At 36.7% G+C, this 23,941-nt stretch overlaps 1 protein-coding gene across 9 annotated transcripts in view; it reads right to left on the bottom strand.

The window, feature by feature from the left end:
• Nucleotides 1-23,941, bottom strand: part of ADGRL3 (adhesion G protein-coupled receptor L3) — a 945,437-nt gene that overhangs the window by 243,980 nt on the left and 677,516 nt on the right. For all 9 annotated transcript variants that reach the window (XM_013964661.2, XM_013964654.2, XM_013964662.2 and 6 more), the window contains one exon: nt 19,298-19,378. In XM_013964661.2, the coding sequence (XP_013820115.1) occupies nt 19,298-19,378 (81 nt within the window). The remainder of the gene's footprint in view (nt 1-19,297; nt 19,379-23,941) is intronic.

Raw genomic sequence — 23,941 nt, 5'->3', positions numbered from 1 at the left:
CTTGACTATTAAGTGCCCATTTATTGTCCCTGCTCCAGGTGTGATAGTGATAGGTTATACAAATCATCCAGGAGAAATGTCAAAATAGGCTCCTTTGCAGATAAAGCACCACACATGTTTATTAATATAGCAGCTTGTCTTAGAACTGGTCCATCTGCTCATTCAAAATAAATCTTTTCCTGTAAGTATTTTGATGTTAAGAGCATGACCAGTAGTTAATAGATTTAAGGTAATAGGAATGGAAAGGGAAGAGGAGAAAAAGGAAAATAGCTGGAACTTCAATACAATATTATCCTCTTTCTTTCACCTTAGGCACATCTAATAGAAGAAGAGGTGGCAAGGTAGCTTTTAATGTGCCATTTGCCTTAGATTAGTGCTGCCTGAGTGTTGGCCATTGAAAATGGTCCAGGCTCCAGCTGCTGCTTGGGCAAGGTGGGAAATGGCAAATTTCACCAATGTTTTCAAAATACACGTTTCAGTAAAATAGCAATCCCATTGCTGGGCATACACACCAAGGAAACCAGAATGGAAAGAGACACCTGTACCCCAATGTTCATCGCAGCACTGTTTATAATAGCCAGGACATGGAAGCAACCTAGATGCCCATCAGCAGATGAATGGATAAGAAAGCTATGGTACATATACACAATGGAGTATTACTCAGCCATTAAAAAGAATACATTTGAATCAGTTCTAATGAGGTGGATGAAACTGGAGCCAATCATACAGAGTGAAGTAAGCCAGAAAGAAAAACACCAATAAAGTATACTAACACATATATATGGAATTTAGAAAGATGGTAACAATAACCCTGTATACGAGACGGCAAAAGAGACACAGATGCATAGAACAGACTTTTGGACTCCGTGAGAGAGGGAGAGGGTGGGATGATTTAGGAGAATGGCATTGAAACATGTATAATGTCATATAAGAAATGAATCGCCAGTCTAGGTTCAATGCAGGGTACAGGATGCTTGGGGCTGGTGCACTGGGATGACCCAGAGAGATGGTATGGGGAGGGAGGTGGGAGGGGGGTTCAGGACTGGGAACTCACGTACACCCATGGCGGATTCATGTTGATGTATGGCAAAACCAATACAGTATTGTAAAGTAAAATAAAAAAAAAAAAGAAAAATGAAGAAGTCAGTTAAGAAACTATCCAGGGCTTAATTCATATACATTTAAACTTATCAGAAAATATTTTAGCTGGATAAATTTTATAAAGAAAAATAATACCACATATTTTGGGGGGTGTTACAATTCTGAGAATTTGCTTCTAAAAACTCTTGTTCTGTAAGACATCAACACCACCTTTTTACATAACAGAGAAAAACAACAGACACAAAATTTGAATGTTTATCTATTACCACCCCCTTTTTTTTTTTGTAACTAAGAAATCAGAAGTACAAGGCTAAGACATTTTCCAGCTGGTATCCCAGGTTTTATGTGCTTGCAGTGCAGCCTGTATGTTATGTGTTTCATCTTCAAGAATGGTTTTATCTAACAAAAAAGGAAACAAGTATGCCCTGAGGTGCCCCTCTCAAATGAACATACACACTGGAAATGAAGGAGTACAATTGTTCAAAAGAATGAAACAAAGGAAAGGCATGGATCATTTGATGAACAGAGGTGGTTTTCACTCTATAGCTTTGCCTTCATTTATTCATTCATTAAAACCTAAATAAAATCTGGCAGGCATGCCTTTCAGGTTCCAGGAAAGAACTTTATCAGACTCAGTACCCCATAAATCCACTAGTCATACTCTTCTAAATAAATTACATCTTGGGATAACTAACCACCTGGTGACCAAAGGGCCAATTCAATTACTTGTAAAAGGTTAAAGATCTCAGACACCCCTGAAATTATTTTTCGTTATCTCCTGTGGACTGAAAGGAAACAAGTTCCAATCACGTTTCATTTTGCATGTATATTCAAAGAATTAATAACAGGTGATCTTTAGTTTGAACATGAATTCCCCTTGTCTTCCAGGACAGTATCAATATTCACCCAAATTATCCGAATTAGAAATCAAGGAATTACATATTTTTTCTCCCCAATATATCCAAAAACTCACCATGACCTATTATAACTTAAACTGCAGAGTCTATAAATCCATCATGTCATCTGATTTCCCAAACCTACTGTCTTTAAGTTTGCAGCCCCAAGAATCCTTTCTTGAAATAGCCTACTAATTTTCTTTATTCTCAATCCATCCTAAACAATGTACTCAAAATTTCTATGCAAAATAGTGGTATTAATGCCTCCTATGCACGTGTGCTAGGTCGCTTCACTCGTTTCTGACTCTGCGACTCCATGGACTGTAGCCTGCCAGTCTCCTCTGTTCATGGGATTCTCCAGGCAATATGAATACTGGAGTAGGTTGTCATTTCCTCCTCCAAGGGATCTTCCCCACCCAGGGATGGAACCACATATCTTAAAATCTCCTGCATTGGCACGTGGGGTCTTTACCATTAGTGCCACCTGGGAAGCCTTCTATACCCAAAGTAATTTTTAGTTTCTGTAGGATACACTGAATTGCTAGGATTAGTACACAAAGATCTGCTATAATCCCTCATGCTAGCTTCTGCCTTTTCATTTCACATCAGATCAGTTGTGAACACTGAAGGTTTTCCCAGTTCCAGAGGCAATGCAGACCAACCTGACCAATAGGTTAACAGTCTAGTAATCACCAGCCAAGAATCTAAGGCTGTTTTTGCTTTAACAGGGTCAATATTCAGTGTACCCAGCCTGGGCATAGCAAATACAGTGTTTTCATGGGCTATCTGTTATCAGTTAATGCCCTTCTTCTCTCCAGGGACTATAACTCCTATATATTTCTGGAATCCAGGCATGTGTTCCCTCAGGTCCTGCTTCTAAAGGGCTCAGTAGTTAGCCCTACAGCCAATTTCCAAATTTTTCTCTACTTCTGGATCAGAGAAGTCACACATTACCCAAAGGCCATTAAGGTGAAAAATGGAGTGGGAAGTAGGAAAGAGAATCTTAAAAAAAAAAAAAAAATCAAGTGGCAGGAGGGAATTCTCTAAATGAAATTTAAATAAGCCACAACAATATGGTTGGATCTTATGCTATTTTCCACACTGGATCTAGAGTTATTTTTTAAAAATCAAAACCAGATTATGCAAAATTCTGTGTAAAAATTACTCAGGGGTCCTTAAAGATCTTAATATAAAACCCAAACTCCTTGCATGGCCTACAAGGACAACAGAGATTCTTTGCTTGAACAAACTTTAACTAGACTCCTGAACCTTCTTTCAGGTCCATCTGTGTACTTGTAAAATCCAGTTTTAACAATGACTCTGCTAAATTAGTTTAATTATGACCTCACCCTCAGTATCTGATTGCCTTCCACATCTGATCATATTCCTCATCTTCCACCACTGGACATCTGATGATGTCCAATCTCCCTGACCCATCTTCAGCTAGAATCCTATGAAGCTGGTTCCAGAATTATCCTCACCTCTGATGTTTCCTCTTAGTAATTTTCCATCCACTGATCCCTGCCCTGTTCCTTGGCTATAAATTCTCACTAGTTCATGCTGTATTTGAAGAGGAGGCCCCTTCTATACCAGGGGCCTTTTATTCTACTGCAATAGTTCTAAAAAAGAAAGTTTTCTACCACTTTACTGTCCAACTCTGGTTTTTCCTTTAAAAAGTCCTGTATAGTCTGAGTCCTGACTAAATAGATTGCCTATATCCCCAGTCATCCCTCTATGTTCAGAACTAATCACATCCTCATATTTGTTAATTATTTTGTTCATTTACTCTATCTTTCACTGTCTAGAGTATAAGTTCCATGAGAACAGAAGTGTTCACAGACCTTTAAACTGCACAGTCCCAGCAGTGCCTGGCACATATGAAGCTCTAATCAGTATTTGCTTAGTAAAAAAATAACACCACAACTTGTCTATGTCAGGGGCTTTGATTATACTATCCTTCAACTTTAATCATGGTTAACTCATTTTCATTGTGATCTCACAGTTCAGCTCAATATTTATCTTTCTAGAACTGTTTTTATTGACCATCTACTTATATACCTCCTTTATAGTTCTAATCAAAACCTATTCATAACCTTGGTTGTTGAATCTATATTTATATACTGGTAACTTCCTCCACTACCAGGTTAAGCCCAGGTTTTCTCTCCTGTCTATCACTGTATTGTCCATCTCCTCTACAGTGTTTGGCACATAATAATTATTCCCTGATGCTGCTACTGCTGCTAAGTCGCTTCAGTCGTGTCCGACTCTGTGCAACCCCATAGACGACAGCCCACCAGGCTCCTCTGTCCCTGGGATCCTCCAGGCAAGCATACTGGAGCGGGTTGCCATTTCCTTCTCCAAGGCATAAAAGTAAAAAGTGAAAGTGAAGTTGCTCAGTCGTGTCTGACTCTTAGCGATCCCATGCGCTACCCAGGCTCCTCCACCCATGGGATTTTCCAGGCAAGAGTACTGGAGTAGGGTGCCATTGCCTTCTAATTATTCCCTATAGTATAGTTATTGCAAAATTAATTTGACTTAAACTCAACGATATTAACTCAAAAAGGATTTGAGAGAAGAGTTCATTTGCCATTTTACTCAAGGGACACATAGCCCAGAGTGACCTCAAGAGCTATGTTTCCCTGGTTCTATGTCTTCCCACACGATCATCACAAAAATACCTCTACTCCCAAGAGAAAATTGAGGTATTTTTATTCACATTTTCTGATATCCAACCCACTGTTGGATAAACTATATTTTATGCATAATTTTGAGGGTATCTCAAGATGGGTTTTGTGGGTTTTTTCTAGTCTTACCCTATAAGCTCAGAATGTACCCTATTCATAAGATGTAACAGCACAGAATATTAAATAAAAATCAATCTCTCAGGAAAGGACAAAAAAGCTGATGTATAGCTTTATTGTCTGATACATTTTTGAGATTTTAAATGTACAGAAATTCACAGGGTAAACATGGATATTTTTAGTGTGAAAATTTCATAGACATGCCAATAGGATTTAAGGAGTATTAAAACATTGTAAACCCTCTTGAGGACTTATATTCTTGATCTTAATGTGTAGGAGGTATAATGAGATTTAGACTAAAGCAATAAAGCACTGGTACTAAGTTATATTAATAATATATGTATAGCAATCTATAGTGTATGAGGCACTTTCACATATAGTATCATATTTGGTGTTTGATACTTAAAAAATCTTGGGAGAGAGTTTGTTGCTGTTATTGGATTTGTCCATGATCATATATAGTTAGAAAACTAAGGTTTGTTATTGTTTAATCACTAAGTAATGTCCGACACTTTGCAACACAATGGACTATAGCATGCCAGGATCCTCTGAACTCCATTATCTCAGGAGTGTGCTCAAATTCATGTCCATTGATTCGATGATGTTATTTAACCATCTTATCCTCTGCCATCCACTTCTCCTTTTGCCTTCAATCTTTCCCAGCATCAGGGTCTTTTCCAATAAGTTCACTCTTCGCATTAGGTTGCCAAAGTATTGGAGCTTCAGCTTCAGCATAAGTACTTCCAATGAATATTCAGGGTTGATTTCCTTTAGGATTGACTGGTTTGATCTCCTTGCAGTCCAAGGGGCTCTCAAGAGTTTTCTGTAGCACCACAGTTTGAAAGCATCAATTCTGTGCTCAGCCTACTTTGTGGTCCAAATCTCATAACCCTTCATGACTACTGGAAAAACCACAGCTTTGACTATAAGACCCTTTGACAACAAAGAAATGTCTCTGCTTTTTAATATGCTGCCTATGTTGGTCATAGCTTTTCTTCAAGAAGCAAGTATCTTTTAATTTCATGGCTGCAAAGTTCACAGTGATTTTTTGAGCCCCAAAAAGGAAAATCTGTCACTACTTCTATCTTTTCCCCTTCTATTTGCCATGAAGTGATGGGAACAGATGCTATGATATTAGTTTTTTGGATGTTGAGTTTTAAGCAAGCTTTTTCACTCTCCTTTTTCACTATCATCAAGAGGCTCTTTAGCTCCACTTCACTTTCTGCCATTAGAGTGGTATCATCTGTATATCTAAGTTCAGTTCAATCGCTCAGCCGTGTCCGACTCTTTGCGACCCCATGAATCGCAGCTCGCCAGGCCTCCCTGTCCATCACTATCTCCCAGAGTTCACTCAGACTCACATCCATCGAGTCCGTGATGCCATCCAACCATCCTCTATTGCCCCCTTCTCCTCCTGCCCCCAATCCCTCCCAGAATCAGAGTATTTTCTAGTGAGTCAACTCTTCACATGAGGTGGCCAAAGTACTGGAGTTTCAGCTTTAGCATCACTCCTTCCAAAGAAATCCCAGGGCTGATCTCCTTCAGAATGGACTGGTTGGATCTCCTTGCAGTCCAAGGGACTCTCAAGAGTCTTCTACAACACCACAGTTCAAAAGCATCAATTCTTTGGCACTCAGCTTTCTTCAAAGTCCAAATCTCACATCCATACATGACCACAGGAAAAACCATAGCCTTGACTAGATGGACCTTAGTCAGCAAAGTAATGTCTCTGCTTTTGAATATACTATCTAGGTTGGTCATAACTTTTCTTCCAAGGAGTAAGTGTCTTTTAATTTCATGGTTGCAGTCACCATCTGCAGTGATTTCGGAGCCACCAAAAATAAAGTCTGACACTGTTTCCACTGTTTCCCCATGTATTTCCCATGAAGTGATGGGACCGGATGCCATGATCTTCATTTTCTGAATGTTGAGCTTTAAGCCAACTTTTTCACTCTCCTCTTTCACTTTCATCAAGAGGCTTTTTAGTTCCTCTTCACTTTCTGCCATAAGGGTGGTGTCATCTGCATATCTGAGGTTATTGAGATTTCTCCCAGCAATCTTGAGTCCAGCTTGTGTTTCTTCCAGTCCAGCGTTTCTCATGATGTACTCTGCATAGAAGTTAAATAAGCAGGGTGACAATATACAGCCTTGACATACTCCTTTTCCTATTTGGAACCAGTCTGTTGTTCCATGTCCAGTTCTAACTGTTGCTTCCTGATCTGCATACAGATTTCTCAAGAGGCAGGTTAGGTAGTCTGGTATTCCCATCTCTTTCAGAATTTTCCACAGTTGATTGTGATCCACACAGTCAAAGGCTTTGGCACAGTCAATAAAGCAGAAATAGATATTTTTCTGGAACTCTCTTGCTTTTTCCATGATCCAGCGGATGTTGGCAATTTGATCTCTGGTTTCTCTGCCTTTTCTAAAACCAGCTTGAACATCAGGGAGTTCACGGTTCACGTAGTTATTGATATTCCTTCCAACAATGTTGATTCAAGCTGTGATTCATTAAGCCTGGCATTTTGCATGAAGTACTCTGTGTATAACTTAAATAAGCAGGGTGACAATATATAGCCTTGACAAAGTCCTTTGTTCAATGTCTGCTTTTAACTGTTGTTTACTGATCTGCATACAGGTTTCTCAGTAGACAGGTAAGGTCGTCTGGTACTCCCATCTCTTTAAGAATTTCCTACAGTTTGTTGTATTCAACACCATCAGAGCTTTTAGCATAGTCAGTGTGGCAGAAGTAGATTTGTTTTTTCCGAGTCTCCATTGCTTTCTCCACAATCTCTGATTCCTCTGCCTCTTCAAAATCCAGCTTGTACTACTGGTAGTTCTCAGTTCACATACTGCTGAAGCTTAGCTTTTAGGATTTTGAGCCTAATGTAAACTAACGTTATCATGATTAAATACAAGAATTCGAATTGGAGCTGCATGCTTTCCTAATATTCCACCCAGAAAAACCTGATGCCGAACAACAGGACTAACTGCTCCAGTGAGGGAATTGTTTTTCCCCCCACCGCTGGCCTCTGAAGAACTGGAAATTATTGCTGGACCCAAAGCTATAATTAGCTAAGAGAAAAGTATTTCTCAGCACTGAGGGTGCCAAGCGCCTCTTAGTGTAAAGGCAATGCTGCTTTTGGGTGTCATGGGATTAATAATACCCAAAGTCAATGCTTCCCATACATATAGCTTTTAGAACGAAGAAAACATGATCCTCACTCTCCTCATTCCTATAATATATACGATGTATCTGTGACAGCCTCACTTACTACCATCCAGACGAAAAAGATGAACCTGGAGAAAAGAGATTTTATCACATCTCAGGCAACTGACTGTAAAAGTAGAAGATATTTTAAAGTTTAAGGGTTTACTATACATTTTATCCTTATCATACCAATCTTCTAAATCAATTGTCAAGATTTGGTTTTAAAGATGGTACTTCTGAATGGCATATGTATGTGTACGCATGTGTTGTGGGGGTATACCAAAAAAATGAGAACCTTGCAGCTGTGAGTATTCAGCAGGTAGGGATGCAGGTGACTGCTATATTTGGAGTTCAAGCCAATTCCTTCTTCCCCATCCCAGGCTCTGGTGGTGGTGGTGAATACAACTGATAGCTGTCTGCTCCTGGCAGTACAATTATTTTGAAACATTATTTTTTAGTGATTACATAAATAACCATTTTGGGGAGAGAATACTGGAAAACACAGTATACACTCCTTTTGTAAGGAAAAAGTAACACATTTTATGAAGAGTAGAAGGTAACAAGAATGGCAACAGAACAAAATATTCTATTTTATAGAAAAAGAAACACACACACACACAAATTATTTCTCATTGAGCAGTAGTACATAAGTATCTGAACTGCTTGCCTCATATTGTGTTCTTGAGATGAACACTAAGAGTGGTGAATTTGTTTTATAAAATACCCTACTATGGACGGTCAGACTCCCATTGCTTGCTGATAATATTTTATTACTAAATACTTGCTATAATATGTAGTTTTATAAGTTAAGTCAGTTTGTATAAATGAAAAACTGTCATACCAGATTTTAGATGCCTCCGTTTGAATCTTGGCTCCAATACTTAATACTTGTCTGACATTTGTGAAGTTAAAGAAATTTTCTATGTCTCAGTTTTTTTCATTCATAAGTTACAACAAAAATACTGCCTGATTCACGGGATTTGGGAAATTATTGAAGTACTAATCCATGTCAAGTACTTAGAATAGAGCTTGACACAAACACTAAATATAAATATCAAGTGTTCATACCAAGTCAACTTAAAAAAGTAGTATCTACTGGAACTTCCTGATGAATACTATGAGAAGCTGTCTTTGAGAATTGGGAGAAAGGGGATCATATGGATAATTTTTACGTGATCATATGGCTTAAGGTTAATTTGTATAATCAAAGTTAGCTATTATTATTAATGAGTAGTCTTACCTCACTGTAAAGTTATGACATCTGGAAAACATTAAATGTTTTATTTCTGAACAAAATAAAGCAGTTCTACCCTCATGTATCTTAATGAGACTAAAATCAAAACAAGACAAAGAGAAGTAAGTACTGGAACCTATGGTAGCATTCTTAGGAGAGCTGGGCCATTGAACAATCTTAAGAGGGAGCACAGAGAGCCAGGGGTGGTTGGGAGGTGTGGGGAAGTGTGAAGTTCAGTGAACTAAACCATGGTCATAGCTTCTTAGAGATATCCTAATACATAGACTTTTCCTTGCCTTGAACAATAGCTCCAATGGAGGAATCTTCATGTTCAAGTCAAGGACCAGTATCACTGGATCTGCCATTCGGCACACCAAATCTGAAGGAGAATGTACATATCATAACAGTATCAGGCTTCTGTCTTCACGTAATATCCTTTGGATACTAATATTATTTAATCAACCAATGGGGAAGAAGAGTTCAAACAAGCTCTCTTCTCAATCAGGCTCATTGAGAGAATACCAAGATAAGCTGACTAGGAACCTCATGAGATAACCTACCAGATCACACTATTCTCTGGATAATTATTCTCAACACATAAATTATTTTCCGCAAGGGACCTTCAAGAGTATACTAAATTATTTCAAATGAAAATGTTGACTTTGCAACAATAATTTATACTTTGAAAGTAGATTACAATTTACAAAACCCTCCAACTTATTCCTAAAGATATTGGGAAAAAAGTACATTTTACCATTGAGTTAGAATTTAACTTCAATTAAATTCAGCCCAAATTCAATTATTAATTTATTGTATTATAGTTGTTTGCTTGATGCTAGAAACAGAATGATGATGACCAATAAGCCTGAATAAAAAGTGACAGGATCCTTGTAAGACTAAAGGAGACAATGTGTATAAAACATTTTTCCCTGTGTCTGACATAAGATACATACTTAATGAAAGGGGGTGGTGTTTACCATTAATAATAACAAGCTATATACTCTTTGTATCTATTTTGTATGTGTTCACAGTATACTTTAAACAGAACAAAAAAAGCTTGGCATTTGCAACTGTAGGCAGTTTATCCAACATGGTCAAGGTACTTCATTATATGCAAGTTTAATTTTTATTACCTTAGGATAAGGGTGGATAAAGCTTGGGAATTATGTTTTACCATATAATATTTGTTAACCAAATTAGTTAGGAAAACATTATCATAGCACATTAAAGAAGCCTGGGGACTCCTCAGTAAGAATACCAGATGTGTTGATCTTATTTTATTTTAATCAATATAAAATGTTTTTATATTTCACTAAATAATATTGTATGTTAATGTCTCAAATTTGTGACTCTAAATCTTTGGTGATAGTCTATTTTTTATATATATGCACCACACAGGACCATCTGTTTATTTTGAGCTGAAAAAATATTTTCTGTGTGTGGATTTGCTGACTGTAATTCAGTTTGGAAGTGAAACTTAATGCCTGATATTATTCTATTCATTGATTATCTGCCAATGGAACCATGTTTATATTACTCATTTAAGTACAGAAAAAGAAGTTTAAAAATGTATAAATTGGTATTGAGTACAGAGTATTTGGCTTATGCAACACACCCTTTAGTATTGAGTATTGAGTATTATTAGATTTATGCAACATCCCCTTTGGGGCATCCCTGGTAGTTAGACGGTAAAGAATATGACTGCAAAGCAGGAGATCCAGGTTCTATCTCTGGGTTGAGAAGATCCCCTGGAGAAGGGAAAGGCTACCCACTCCAGTATTCTTCTCTGGAGATTCCAACGGACAGAGGAGCTTGGTGGGCTACAGTTTAAGGGGTTGCAGAGTTGGACATGACTGTCACGTCACATTAGGCCTATGATCAAATATAAGAACTTACCTAAAAGAAGATTATACCCAATACTATACAAAATATAACAAAGTTTTTGACAGCTTTGTTACTAGAGTCTTGTCATATTGGAAGGCAGAATGTATCTGGGAACAGTCAAATTTTTCTGCAGCATAATATTCAAAATATCACTGTTAGTTACATACAAGGAAGACATTTTTCAGAAGTTAATGTCTTTCCTTGGTTATTGACAGGAACTTATCCGAACTGAATTGCTAATGATGTTGTGAAGAATTTATAGGAAGGGTTCTATCATTAACTGCTAAAGCTGTCAGCCAATTTTATAGAAAACACAATGAAACCAAACCAAACCAAACCAAACCATGAAACAACAGTTTCAACTGAAGAGGGTGCTTCAACTGGTATAGCTGAATCTCAATATTCACCTCTGCTTAGGATTCTGATGCAGCTCCCGAAATAAACTCCTTCCTAAACACTGAGAGATTGAGTGATTCTGTTTGTAATAGATCTTATTCTGGTGCAGAGTATTTTGTGAGTAGTTAGGAAGCAAAATAAAGGTTAGGGAGAAAGGATCCTTGGTGAGGACAGATGACCTTCAGAACTGCAACTTCTATTGAGCTCTGCTATGCTCAAACTACTGCACAATTACACTCATCTCACACTGGTGGCACAGAGGTTAAAGAATCTGCCTGCAATGTGGGAGTCCTGGGTTCGATCCCTGGGTTGGGAAGATCCCCGGGAGAAGGAAATGGCAACCTACTTCAGTACTCTTGCCTGGAGAATCCCATGGACGGAGGAGCTTGGTGGGCTATAGTCCACAGGTCGCAAAGAGTCAGACACTATGGAGCGACTTCACTTTCACTTTCACACGCTAGTAAAGTAATGCTCAAAATTCTCCAAGCTAGGCTTCAGCAATATGTGAACCGTGAACTTCCAGATATTCAAGCTGGTTTTAGAAAAGGCAGAGGAACCAGAGATCAAATTGCCAACATCCGATGGATCATGGAAAAAGCAAGAGAGTTCCACAAAAACATCTATTTCTGCTTTATTGACTGTGCCAAAGCCTTTGACTGTGTGGATCACAATCAACTGTGGAAAATTCTGAAAGAGATGGGAATACCAGACCACCTGACCTGCCTCTTGAGAATCCTCTATGCAGGTCAGGAAGCAACAGTTAGAACTGGACATGGAACAACAGACTGGTTCCAGGTAGGAAAAGGAGTACATCAAGGCTGCATATAGTCACCCTGCTTATTTAATTTCTATGCTGAGTACATTATGAGAAACACTGGGCTGGGAGAAGCACAAGCTGGACTCAAGATTGCTGGGAGAAATCTCAATAACCTCAGATATGCAGATGACACCACCCTTATGGCAGAAAGTGAAGAGGAACTAAAAAGCCTCTTGATGAAAGTGAAAGAGAAGAGCGAAAAAGTTGGCTTAAAGCTCAACATTCAGAAAACGACGATCATGGCATCTGGTCCCATCATTTCATGGCAAATAGATGGGGAAACAGCGGAAACAGTGGCTGGCTTTATTTTTGGTGGCTCCAAAATCACTGCAGATGGTGACTGCAGCCATGAAATTAAAAGACGCTTACTCTTTGGAAGGAAAGTTATGACCAACCTAGATAGTATATTCGAAAGCAGAGACATTACTTTGTCGACTAAGGTCCGTCTAGTCAAGGCTATGGTTTTTCCAGTAGTCATGTATGGATGTGAGAGTTGGACTGTGAAGAAAGCTGATTGCCGAAGAATTGATGCTTTTGAACTGTGGCATATTGGAGAAGACTCTTGAGAGTCCCTTGGACTGCAAGGAGATCCAACCAGTCCATTCTGAAGGAGATCAACCCTGGGATTTCTCTGGAAGGACTCATGCTAAAGCTGAAACTCCAATACTTTGGCCACTTCATGCAAAGAGTTGACTCATCGGAAAAGACTCTGATCCTTGGAGGGATTGGGGGCAGGCAGAGAAGGGGGCAACAGAGGATGAGATGGCTGGATGGCATCATGGACTTGATGGATATGAGTTTGGGTGAACTCTGGCAGTTGGTGATGGACAGGGAGGCCTGGCGTGCTGTGATTCATGGGGTTGCAAAGAGTCGGATACGACTGAGCAACTGAACTGAACTGAACTGAACTGAAGAATTCCCTTGTCCTTATTTACAAATCTGCTATAAAATTACCAAAGTAGACTTTCATTTCCAATTTAATACAAAAAATTGGGAAATATGTCTGAAAAGCATAGAGAATATATATGCATAAGAAATATATAATCTACCCCATTAAATTAAGTACAAATTGTGACGAACATTTTAATAATGAAGGGCTTAAAAATAATAAGCCTTCTAGATAAAACTATTTCTTTTTAAGTCCTGATTAATGAGATGTATTGTGACTAAAATCATTATAATGGTGAATGCTGATTCAGGATCTTATTTTTATTAAGTAGTTTATAGTGAGGGCCGTGACTATTTTTCTATTTATAGTGGCAGCTCTGGTTAACTACCTTGTAATGTATTGTGACATTAATGCACTAGTAAACTATTGGAATTTATACCCCTGTTCAGTAATAAAATCTGTAAATTGCAGAATGCATATATAATCATCACAGGCATAAATTATGTGACCAAATGCCATGTATGATCACATTACATTTAAAGAACAGCATCTCTCAAATTTACTCATCATTGAGTAAGTGCTACTGAATTTATATACTTCAGCTACGCTGAAATATAAATTTCAACATTTTATTTAAGGTTACTTGGTAACGTGCTACTACATTTTCCATATGGTTACAATAAGCATGTTGGTCACAGAATACACATTATCAAAGAAGAAATATATTATGACAAACAAATGCATCAATTTTGAAAGATACACTTTTTGCCCCCCAAAATGAGAGCAAAAGTGAAAGAAATCAAGAAAACTGAAAGGAGGTAGTATGGTGACATGTACATTAAAACTGGAGTGATTCATACATTATATAAAATTTAAGAGCATGAAAAATAAATGGAAATGTAATATAGATATTTGAAAACAATTATATAATTATTTTAAAAAATATCAGTTTAAAAATAATTCCAAAATTACCAATAATTAGTTCACTATCTCAAATACTAAAAGCAAAATCATTATTTAAAAAAAAGTAGCAAGTAATACAAAGTTTTGGGGGTGAGAATAGTGTAAAATTGCAAAATATCAGAAGTAATCTGATATATAATTGTATGTTGGATAAATGATACTTTCTACTGAAAAATCCCCTGTGATAACATTGGTAAATGTTTTGTTATTACTCTTGTTCATTTGTTAAGTTGTGTCCTGCTCTTTGTGACCCCATGGACTGCAGCATACCAGGCTTCTCTGACTTCCATTATCTTCCTGGAGTTTGCTCAAATACATATCCATTGAGTCAGTGATGCTAACTAATCTCATCTTCTGCCGCTCCCATCTTTTGCATTCATTCATTTCAAGCATTAGGGTCTTTTCCAATGAGCTGGCTCTTCACTTCAAGTGGTCAAAGTTTTAAAGCTTCAGCTTCAGAAAAAATCCTTTGAATGACTATTTAGGGTTGATTTCTTTAGGATTGACTGGTGTGATCTCCTTGCAGTCCATGGGACTCTCAAGGGTCTTCTCCAGTATCACAATTTGAAAGGATCAATTCTTCAGTACTAAGCCTACTTTATGGTCTAACTCTCACATCTATCCATGACTACTGGAAAAATCATAGCCTTGACTATATGGAATTTTGTGGGCAAAGTGATGTCTCTGCTTTTTAATGTGCTGTCTAGCTTTGTCACAGCTTTCTTTCCTACATTCTAAATATCATTTTGTATTGCTTTTTTGATGTCAAAAACTTAAGTATGATATTCTATGAAAATATAGTCAAGTCTGTAAAATACTCAAGGAATTAATATGTATATAGCAAGAATTCCTAAAACATGAACATCCATGTACACTAATGGAAACTGGTATAGGAAGGGAGAGATAGAATACAGTGAACTGTAAATTAGTAGGCGGGAGAGGAATATCAAGACATAGCTCTCATAGTTTCAACATATATAAAGTTATGGAAGAAAAGCAGAAAAAGAAAAGCTAAAATAGCTAGTATGGTTTTTCAGGTAGTTTAAAGTATATTGCTATATAATCTAACAAAAATTATTAGATATAGAATTCCAAAATAAAGAACTTCAATTATCTTTTTGCATATATTCAAATAAAAATCTATAACATGCATGAGAGACTCTCTCTCTATATAAAGATAATTTATAGGTCATTTGCATCATTTGACTTCATAAAAACATCAAAAATATACAGTACAATTAAAAATAGTAAGTGACGATAAATGAGTGATAGTTGAAATATTTTTGGTTCCAAAGTAACAATATTGCCTACTCTACACTATTTCCAATATTTGTTTTTAAATTAAATATTAGATAGTTTTCATAAAAAAAACAAGATCTTGTATACTACAATTTTGATGATTTATATAAACCTCTTTATCTAATTAAATGTTCATTTAAAAAAGGTTCAGAACTAATAACTATAACTGTAATTGTATTAATCAGCATAGTTTAAGAGGGCCTTAGGCATATAGAAGGAAGATTTGAGAACTACAAGTTATCAGGACAATCCTTCTAAGGTCGAGAGCACAATTTGAGGTGGCTCAGATGGTAAAAACTAAAACTACCTCCAATGCAGGAGACCCAAGTTTGATCCTTGGGTTGGGAAGATCCTCTGGAGATGGGAATGGCTACCCACTCCAGTATTCTTGCCTGGAGAATTCCAAGAATAGAGAAGCCAGGTGGGTTGCAGCCCATGGGGTCACAAAAAGTCAGACATGACTGAGGGACCAACACTTTCACTTTTTCATAAAGCAGGGACACTGTTGGATTCTAGTAATTCATTCTTCATCACATCAGTGTCATCACTACTTTTACTAAGATGATGCCACTTTAAAGTGAAGCTCTTAATAATGCCAACTGACTCTTCAGAGTCTAGTTTATGTCAAGTTATTTGCCAGCAATTGACCCTAACTATTTCACTTAATCATCCTTATAAACTTGCCAGGGTTGCATTACTAGCCTTGTGCTACAGATGACAGACAGAAGCTGCTTAAGATCATGCAGGTCTGTCTGGCCTCAAGGCCAAAGTTCTTCCCATATGCCACAACAGCAAACCCAAAAGTACATACTAATAGCCACAATTTATCTAGGGCTTATCAAATGTCAGACTCTAGTCTATATTATCCCTAATCCTCACAAAGACATTGTTGAGTTCTTATTTCTGTCTTCTGTGTAGCAGTTGAGGAATTAAAGACAAGAAAGTTCTAGAACACCCTAGTTTAAAATTATTGTCTCTTAATCCCTTTATCACTCAATTTTTGTCAAATTTTATTCTAAACTTATTTTATTCTATCTGCTTAGCTATAATAGGTTGCTTGTATGTGTGTGTGGTCAGTCGCTTCAGTCAGGTACAACTCTGCAACCCTATGGATCGTAGCCTGCCAGACTCCTCTGTCCATGGCATTATCCAGGCAAGAATACTATAGGTTGACATGGCCCGAATTCCTCTCCTTCTTCTGTCCATCGTCCTTTAGACTGTGGTTCCTTCTTCAAGAGATGTAGTCTATTTCTCAAGTATGGGGATGATTATGTGACTGACTTGGGCTAATAGGATATAACATACATGGCACAAGCAGTCTTGAACAATACCTGCTCTTTGGGACTTTCCTACTTACTGCTGGGAATCCTGTCACAATGGGAATGAGCTGGTGCTAGCCTGCTAGAAGATGAGAGTCATATGGCTACCACCCAGATGATATCAAAGAAAGAAAGTGAAGTTGCTCAGTTGTGTCCGACTCTTTGCGACCCTGTGGACTGCAGTCTACCGGGCTCCTCCGTCCATGGGATTTTCCAGGCAAGAGTGCTGGATTGGGTTGCCATTTCCCTCTCCAGTGTATCTTCCTGACCCAGGGATCAAACCTGGGTCTCTCCATTGCAGTAGACGCTTTACTATCTGAGCCACAAGGGAAGCCCCAAGATGACATCAATGGCTACCAAACCTGTTAGTGAGTTTTCTCCCCTGAAAAACAGACCAGTCTGCTAAGTACTAAATATCCAGTCTCAGTCAAGTCAGCACACATGCAGTGCAACCAACTCTGAGAACTATAAAAAATGTTTCTTGATTTAAGCCACTAAATTCCGGAATGGATTATTATACTGCTCTACTCATGACTGTACAGTACTCTTCCCATGGTTGTACATGCAGTGCAACCAACTCTGAGAACTATAAAAAATGTTTCTTGATTTAAGCCACTAAATTCCGGAATGGATTATTATACTACTCTACTCATGACTGTACAGTACTCTTCATACAGTACGTATAAAGAACTGAATTAAAATCACTAACTTGCATAAGTAGGCCTCCACCTCTGGTGGAAATGACATTCTACTAGGCAAGGTTAAAACAAGGCATCCATTCATAACTCATATTTCCCTCATGAGGAGAAATTACATTATAAGCATTCAGGTAATTAATCAGTATAGCAATCTTAGAGGTATTTCCGCTCTTTCCCTTGTATCTGTTCAGTCAATGCTATGTCTCTTCAAAATACTTCTCAGACCCTACCACTGCCACCAATACACTGTTAATTTCCTATTCATCTTTACCTAGATTATTGAATCAGCCTCTCTCTGTCAATCTTGCATCATCTACATCGACAGCGATATTTTTCTGTTATCAAGAACTGGTAATGTTATAATGTAACACCCCATTAACTTATCTAAAAATATTTGACTTTCTTTTTCCAGGATAAAAGACAAACTCCTTGGCATATGACACAGAATCCTTTACAGTCTGCCTCATTACATCTTTCCAGTTTCTTCCTCTAAATCTGCTTTCATGTTACTGTGCACCTAGCATATTTCCTTAAAAATATCACAACTTTTACAAACCCATATTTTGGTACATTCTGTGTCTCCTTTGTGAAATTTCTTATTATCCCTGCTCAGCTCACTTCTTAAAAAAATTGAGGATGCATCCTTCACAATATAGGTTGTCACATTTAGAAATCATTGTATGACTTCCCATTATGTGCCAAGCACAGACCAGCGGTTGGGGGAGAAATAATAATTATGACACTTTTGCCCTCAAGGACCTTATAAAAAAGAAACGGAAACATTCAGCCTGAAAAAATAAAATGCAATGATTTAGGTACAATAACTGAGGCAGGCACAGAGGACAGAGGCATGAACTTAGCTTCCGCCTAACACATAGTCAGCAAAGGCTTAACAGAGGAAGTGAAGATAAAGCAGGGCATTGAAACACTGGTAGAAACTTAATGGGTAGAAAAGAAAAAAAAGAGACTCCTAGCAGAGGAAACTGTATGGAGAACATGCTCATAAAAGACAGATCTAGTGATTTTTATTGCATATTATTAAAAGTATAAGAAAATATACTGTATTACTTTAAATAAAAAAAATTAACCTTAGGATATTTGGTACTTATGAAACTAAAACTTGTGTCCATTATTACATCTGATTAAACATTATACAACATTAAAATTTGTTAATAATCCTTTAAAAGTAGAAAGATAAATTCTGCAGATAAGATAAATATTACTTTTAATTTCTATTTTGTATGACTAGTTATTTTTAAAAATCTTTAAACATATGGCATCAATTTAAATATATAATTTAAATTTATACAATTTAAAAATAAATTTTATTAATACTAAAATGACTTTTTAAAAGAAAAATAAAACATAAGATGTCAATTTGCAAGGAAATAAATTTGTCAATGCAACTTAGTTTAAGATATCTTAATTTACTAAAAAAAGATATAAAAAGATAGTAGAAGAAGAAAGTTCCAATAAAAAAGGTAATGATTATATGATAATCTTTAAATCTAGGCTGGTTTTCAACTAGTATTTCTTCCACTATGGAGCCACATCTCTTATTTGGTTTACAAGAATTTCTCAAAAAAAAATTTCACATCTTATTTTATAAATAAGACTTACTCTCTGTTATCATATTCCTTACAAACCATTTTCCTTCTGTTTTTTAAACAGGCATTGCACTGCAACATACATATTTATAATCATCTTTAATTGATTATCTTCATCAAATAATGAATAGAATCTCTTCTTCTTTACATAATAATATATTAAAAAAAAGAATACAACAACTCACCTCTAACAGGGGGTCTTTCCAAGTCAGAGTCAAGGTGAATTGGTGGAGAGATGTATGATACTTGTCCATGATGTGCCTGCCCTGTGGACCCAAAAATAAATGTTGAGATATTATAATAATGTCTTTATACTTTTTGGTTAGTTTTATGATTTCACACATCTCTCTTCACACTGAATTCATAGCCTTATAAAATGCAAACACTATGTGTCATCCAAACATCAACCAATTAAAACACTCTTTCTTAAGCTAATTTTATTGTTGTTGTTTAGTTGCTAAGTAGTGTCCGACTCTTTTGTGATGCCATGGACTCAACCACACTAGGCTCCTTTCTCCATGGGATTTCCCAGGCAAGAATACAGGAGTGGGTTGCCATTTCCTTCTCCAATTTTGTTCTTGTTGCTTTTAAATCATGTTTATAGTGAAATGACACTTTGAAAAACCCCATAAAAGTGATTGGCAAAAAAGATGAAATATAAAAACTGAAAACAAGACATACAAAATACAGTTCCCATTTTTCATTTCTAAAGAGACATTAAATACTCTCAGTTTGCTTTAAATGTTTCTATCACTTTTAATTTTTGCACTTATTTCAAGTCAGATCAGTAACAATCTGCAGACAGGCATCCATGTCAGATAACACTTTTAATAGCACTTATTTACAATCCAAATTAACTTTATATTTATTATTACTTTTTAAAAATTTTACTATTATTTAAAACTATTCCTACTTGCTTATTGTATTTGATGGAAAAATAATAACTACCTACAATATAAAAAGCAGGTAAATGGATTCATTCTCTGTGTCTTGTATTTTGCCAGCTCACACACAAACTTGTAATACACTTCCTGTTGTATGAGTTAAAGTGTTAGTTCTTTTGAAGACCAAGTTGCTGACTGAAAAAAAAAAAAAAAAAACTCTAACTTAAACACAAAAGGATTTTCTAATGCTCAAAGTAGCTATAGCTTGTATACTGATAATCCAGTAAGCAATTAGAATTTTAAGGCAAGAAAGTATAATTACGGAGTTCAATTACTAAAGCCACTTTATATGAAAGAAAAACTGGGTACAAGTAGAGAACCCATCATTTTCTTTCTACAAGGGATATGCAGTTGTATTTTATACATTTACTAAAGCACTTTATAGGGCTGTTAATCTCTTTTCCTAAACAAGGAAAGTTAACGATACATAGATTATGATAACAGTTAGAGTAACCTCCTCGTTTCAAGTAATATTCGACTTGTAATAAAGTCTGCTGATTCCTCTTATGAGGCACATTTCAAATAATTAATATGGCTCCCTGTTGATAGTAGCTGCTGTTGCTCCCAGCATTTTTCTAGCTAACAGCAGACACAGTGAAAAGGTTGTAATGTACAGAGCCCCTCATAATGGTAACTAAGAATATTGTGCATTCACTGGCTATGTTTCTGTGGAATACTAAAAGCACTATTATAAAAATAATAAGAGAGCAATTGTGCACTGTTATCAAGTTCATGTATAATAGACTTTATTTAAAATTTCAGATTATATTAATTATAAAAACATCTGATGTTTACTTATGTTGCATACTTTGTTGCAAAAACATTTTTATTTTTAAAGTTCTGTGTTGTTATAAACGAATCAGTTTCAAACTTTATTGATCATGTAAATGAAAATAAGAGTCATTTTATATTGGTTTGAAATAACCTCAGCATATAAAATAGTGTTGATTTTATGTCTAACTAAGGAACATGGCTTTTACTACATATCATAATAACCACTGTGTATTCATACATACAGCATCTCATTTTATGCAACCAGTATCACTATAAGGTTTCAATGGTAGGTACTATATAAGTATACACATATTTTTAAATAAAAAATATAATCAAAATTTTAAATCAAATTTAAATCAAAATTTTAAATCAAAAATGTAAGTAACTACTAGGCGAATATCAAGGCCAGCAGCATTTTGACTTTTGACAAAAGCATTTGACAAACAAATTTGAAGTTTATTCTTCTATATCATAATGTTTCTCAAAGAAAGCATACTGAACCTTGAAATAATGTGTGTAGATTTTAGTGATTAAATTCTGACAAGTAACTGCCTTTGAAACTGTCACCTCTATATTCAAAATGAAGTAAATGGTCCCTTAAAATGACACATTTGCCTCTGCTCTTGGGATAAACATGTAACTTCAGAGTGTTCCACCCACATATTTTAGGCAGTGCAGGGGTAGGATAATTAAAATTGCAGAGGTTTTCTCCAAGGAGTGAGAGGTCTGAGCCCCACATTAGGCTCTGCAGTCTGGGAGTATTGTACCAACCCCCAGAACATTTTTAGTTTTGAAGGCCAGGAGGGGCTTAATGTCAGAGGGCTGTGGGAAAGAGAAACTCCCCTCAAAAGGACACACACAAAATCTCTCACATTCCAGGACTCAAGGCGGAAGCAGTAATTTTAGGTCAGACCCACCAGCTCATCTTGAAGAGCCTTGAGAAGAGGCAGAAGGAAACTGAAGCTCACTGTGGAGATACAGACACCGGTGGCAGTCGTTCTGGGGAGCTCATTCTTTCATGTGGACAATGGTACTGGTAAGCGCCAGTTTGGAATCTTTCCTCAAGTCTGTTAGCAATGGGACCTCGCCCTGACCACCAGCATGTTTACACCAGTACTGGGATGCATCAGGACAAGTAATCCCACAAGGGTGGGGCTGCCTTAAGATCCCCTGAGCCCACAGCCTCCCCAGGATACCACCCTGTACTCCAGAGGACCCAGGATATGGTCCTTCATATCAGTGCACAGGCACTAGACCTGGTACCCTAGGTCCCTACGGCCAACATACTAGTCTGCAGCGCTGCCCATCATCAGTCAGATAATGACCCCAAAACCAGCTAAAACCATAAATAACTGCCATAAAAATTTCTCTTCGATTTATGGTGAATAATATTCAAGAACAATGTGGTCAGCTTCAAGAAGAGCAAAGAGAGTAAAAAGCATATCAAATACATGTTTTAAAACATCTGACACATTTTCCACCATAATTGAGTCTTATAACTAGTGTTATACCTAGTAGCTGGAATCAAGATTGCTTGGAGAAATATCAATAACCTCAGATACGCAGATGACATCACCCTTATGGCAGAAAGCAAAGAACTAAAGAGCTTCTTGATGAAAGTGAAAGAGGAGAGTGAAAAAGTTGGCTTAAAACTCAACATTCAGAAAACAAAGATCATGGCATCTGGTCTCATCACTTCATGGGAAATAGATGGGGAAACAATGGAAACAGTGACAGACTTTATTTTGGGGGGCTCCAAAATCACTGCAGATGGTGACTGCATCCATGAAATTAAAAGACACTTGCTCCTTGCAAGAAAAGCTATGACCAACCTAGACAGCATATTAAAAATCAGAGATATTACTATGCCAACAAAGGTCCATCTAGTCAAAGCTATAGTTCTTCCAGTGGCCTTTTGTAGATGTGAGAGCTGAAGTATAAAAAAAGCTGAGCACAGAAGGATTGATGCCTTTGAACTGTGGTGTTGGAGAAGACTCTTGAGAGTCCCTTGGACTGCAAAGGAGATCAAATCAGTCAATCCTAAAGGAAATCAGTCCTGAATAGTCATTGGAAGGACTAATGTTGAAGCTGAAAATCCAATACTTTGGCCACCTGATGTGAAGAACTGACTCACTGGAAAAGACCCTGATGCTGGGAAAGACTAGGAGGTAGGAGGAAAAGGGGACAACCGAGGATGAATGGTTGGATGGCATCACTGACTCGATGGACGTGAGTCTGAGCAAGTTCAAGGAGTTGGTAATGAACAGGGAAGCCTGGTGTGCTGCAGTCCATGGGATCGCAGAGTCGGACACGACTGAGAAAGTGAACTGAACTGATACCTAGTTTCACCTCATCCTTGTAACCACAGCTTTGTATATCTAAATATATTATATTCTCCTTACTTTTCCAAATTGAAAAGGATACATATCTGATTATTTTTCCTTCTGATTTTAATGCAGTTTTCTAAATTTCAAAGCAAAAAAAAATACTGAAATTTTATTAGAATTACATTAATTCTGTAAACAATTTGAATAAACATTCTAACTAGTTTGTCTTCATATATTTTAAATGGATTGATTTTTGTTTGAATTGCTTTTTAAAAATAAAATATTTTCTGAAGTTTTCTATACTTTGGTTATATGAATATTTCATTGTGCAAGTATTCTATTTTCTCTATTTTTAACAAAATTTCTAAGTTTTCTTGGTGACTTTCACTTATATTTTTTGACCTTCATTGTTATAATTAGTTATTGATTCTACCTTACTAGATCCTTAGAACTATATACACTTATAATAGCATTTTGATTATGATCTGTGATCTTTGTTTCTTATAAGAAATATATTCCCAGGTTAAGATTCACCTGCATACATTTGTATGCATTTGTATGAAGATATCATTGTATGATGGCATTGTATGAAGATGTCATTTGTATGAAGGTATCATATATATGCATTTATGTATACATATGTATATACATAGACTAGAGATCTCTTCAAGGAAATTGGAGATATTTCATTGCAAAACATACCATGTATTTTGTATCCATTAATTAGTTGATGGACTTCGGGAATAATTTTCACCTTTTGACTATTATGAAAAATTCTGCTATG

This window comes from Capra hircus, chromosome 6 (assembly GCF_001704415.2).
Source record: "Capra hircus breed San Clemente chromosome 6, ASM170441v1, whole genome shotgun sequence".
Lineage (NCBI taxonomy): Eukaryota > Metazoa > Chordata > Mammalia > Artiodactyla > Bovidae > Capra > Capra hircus.
Note: the sequence above shows the minus strand (reverse complement) of the source record. Positions and strands in the feature narration are given on the sequence as shown.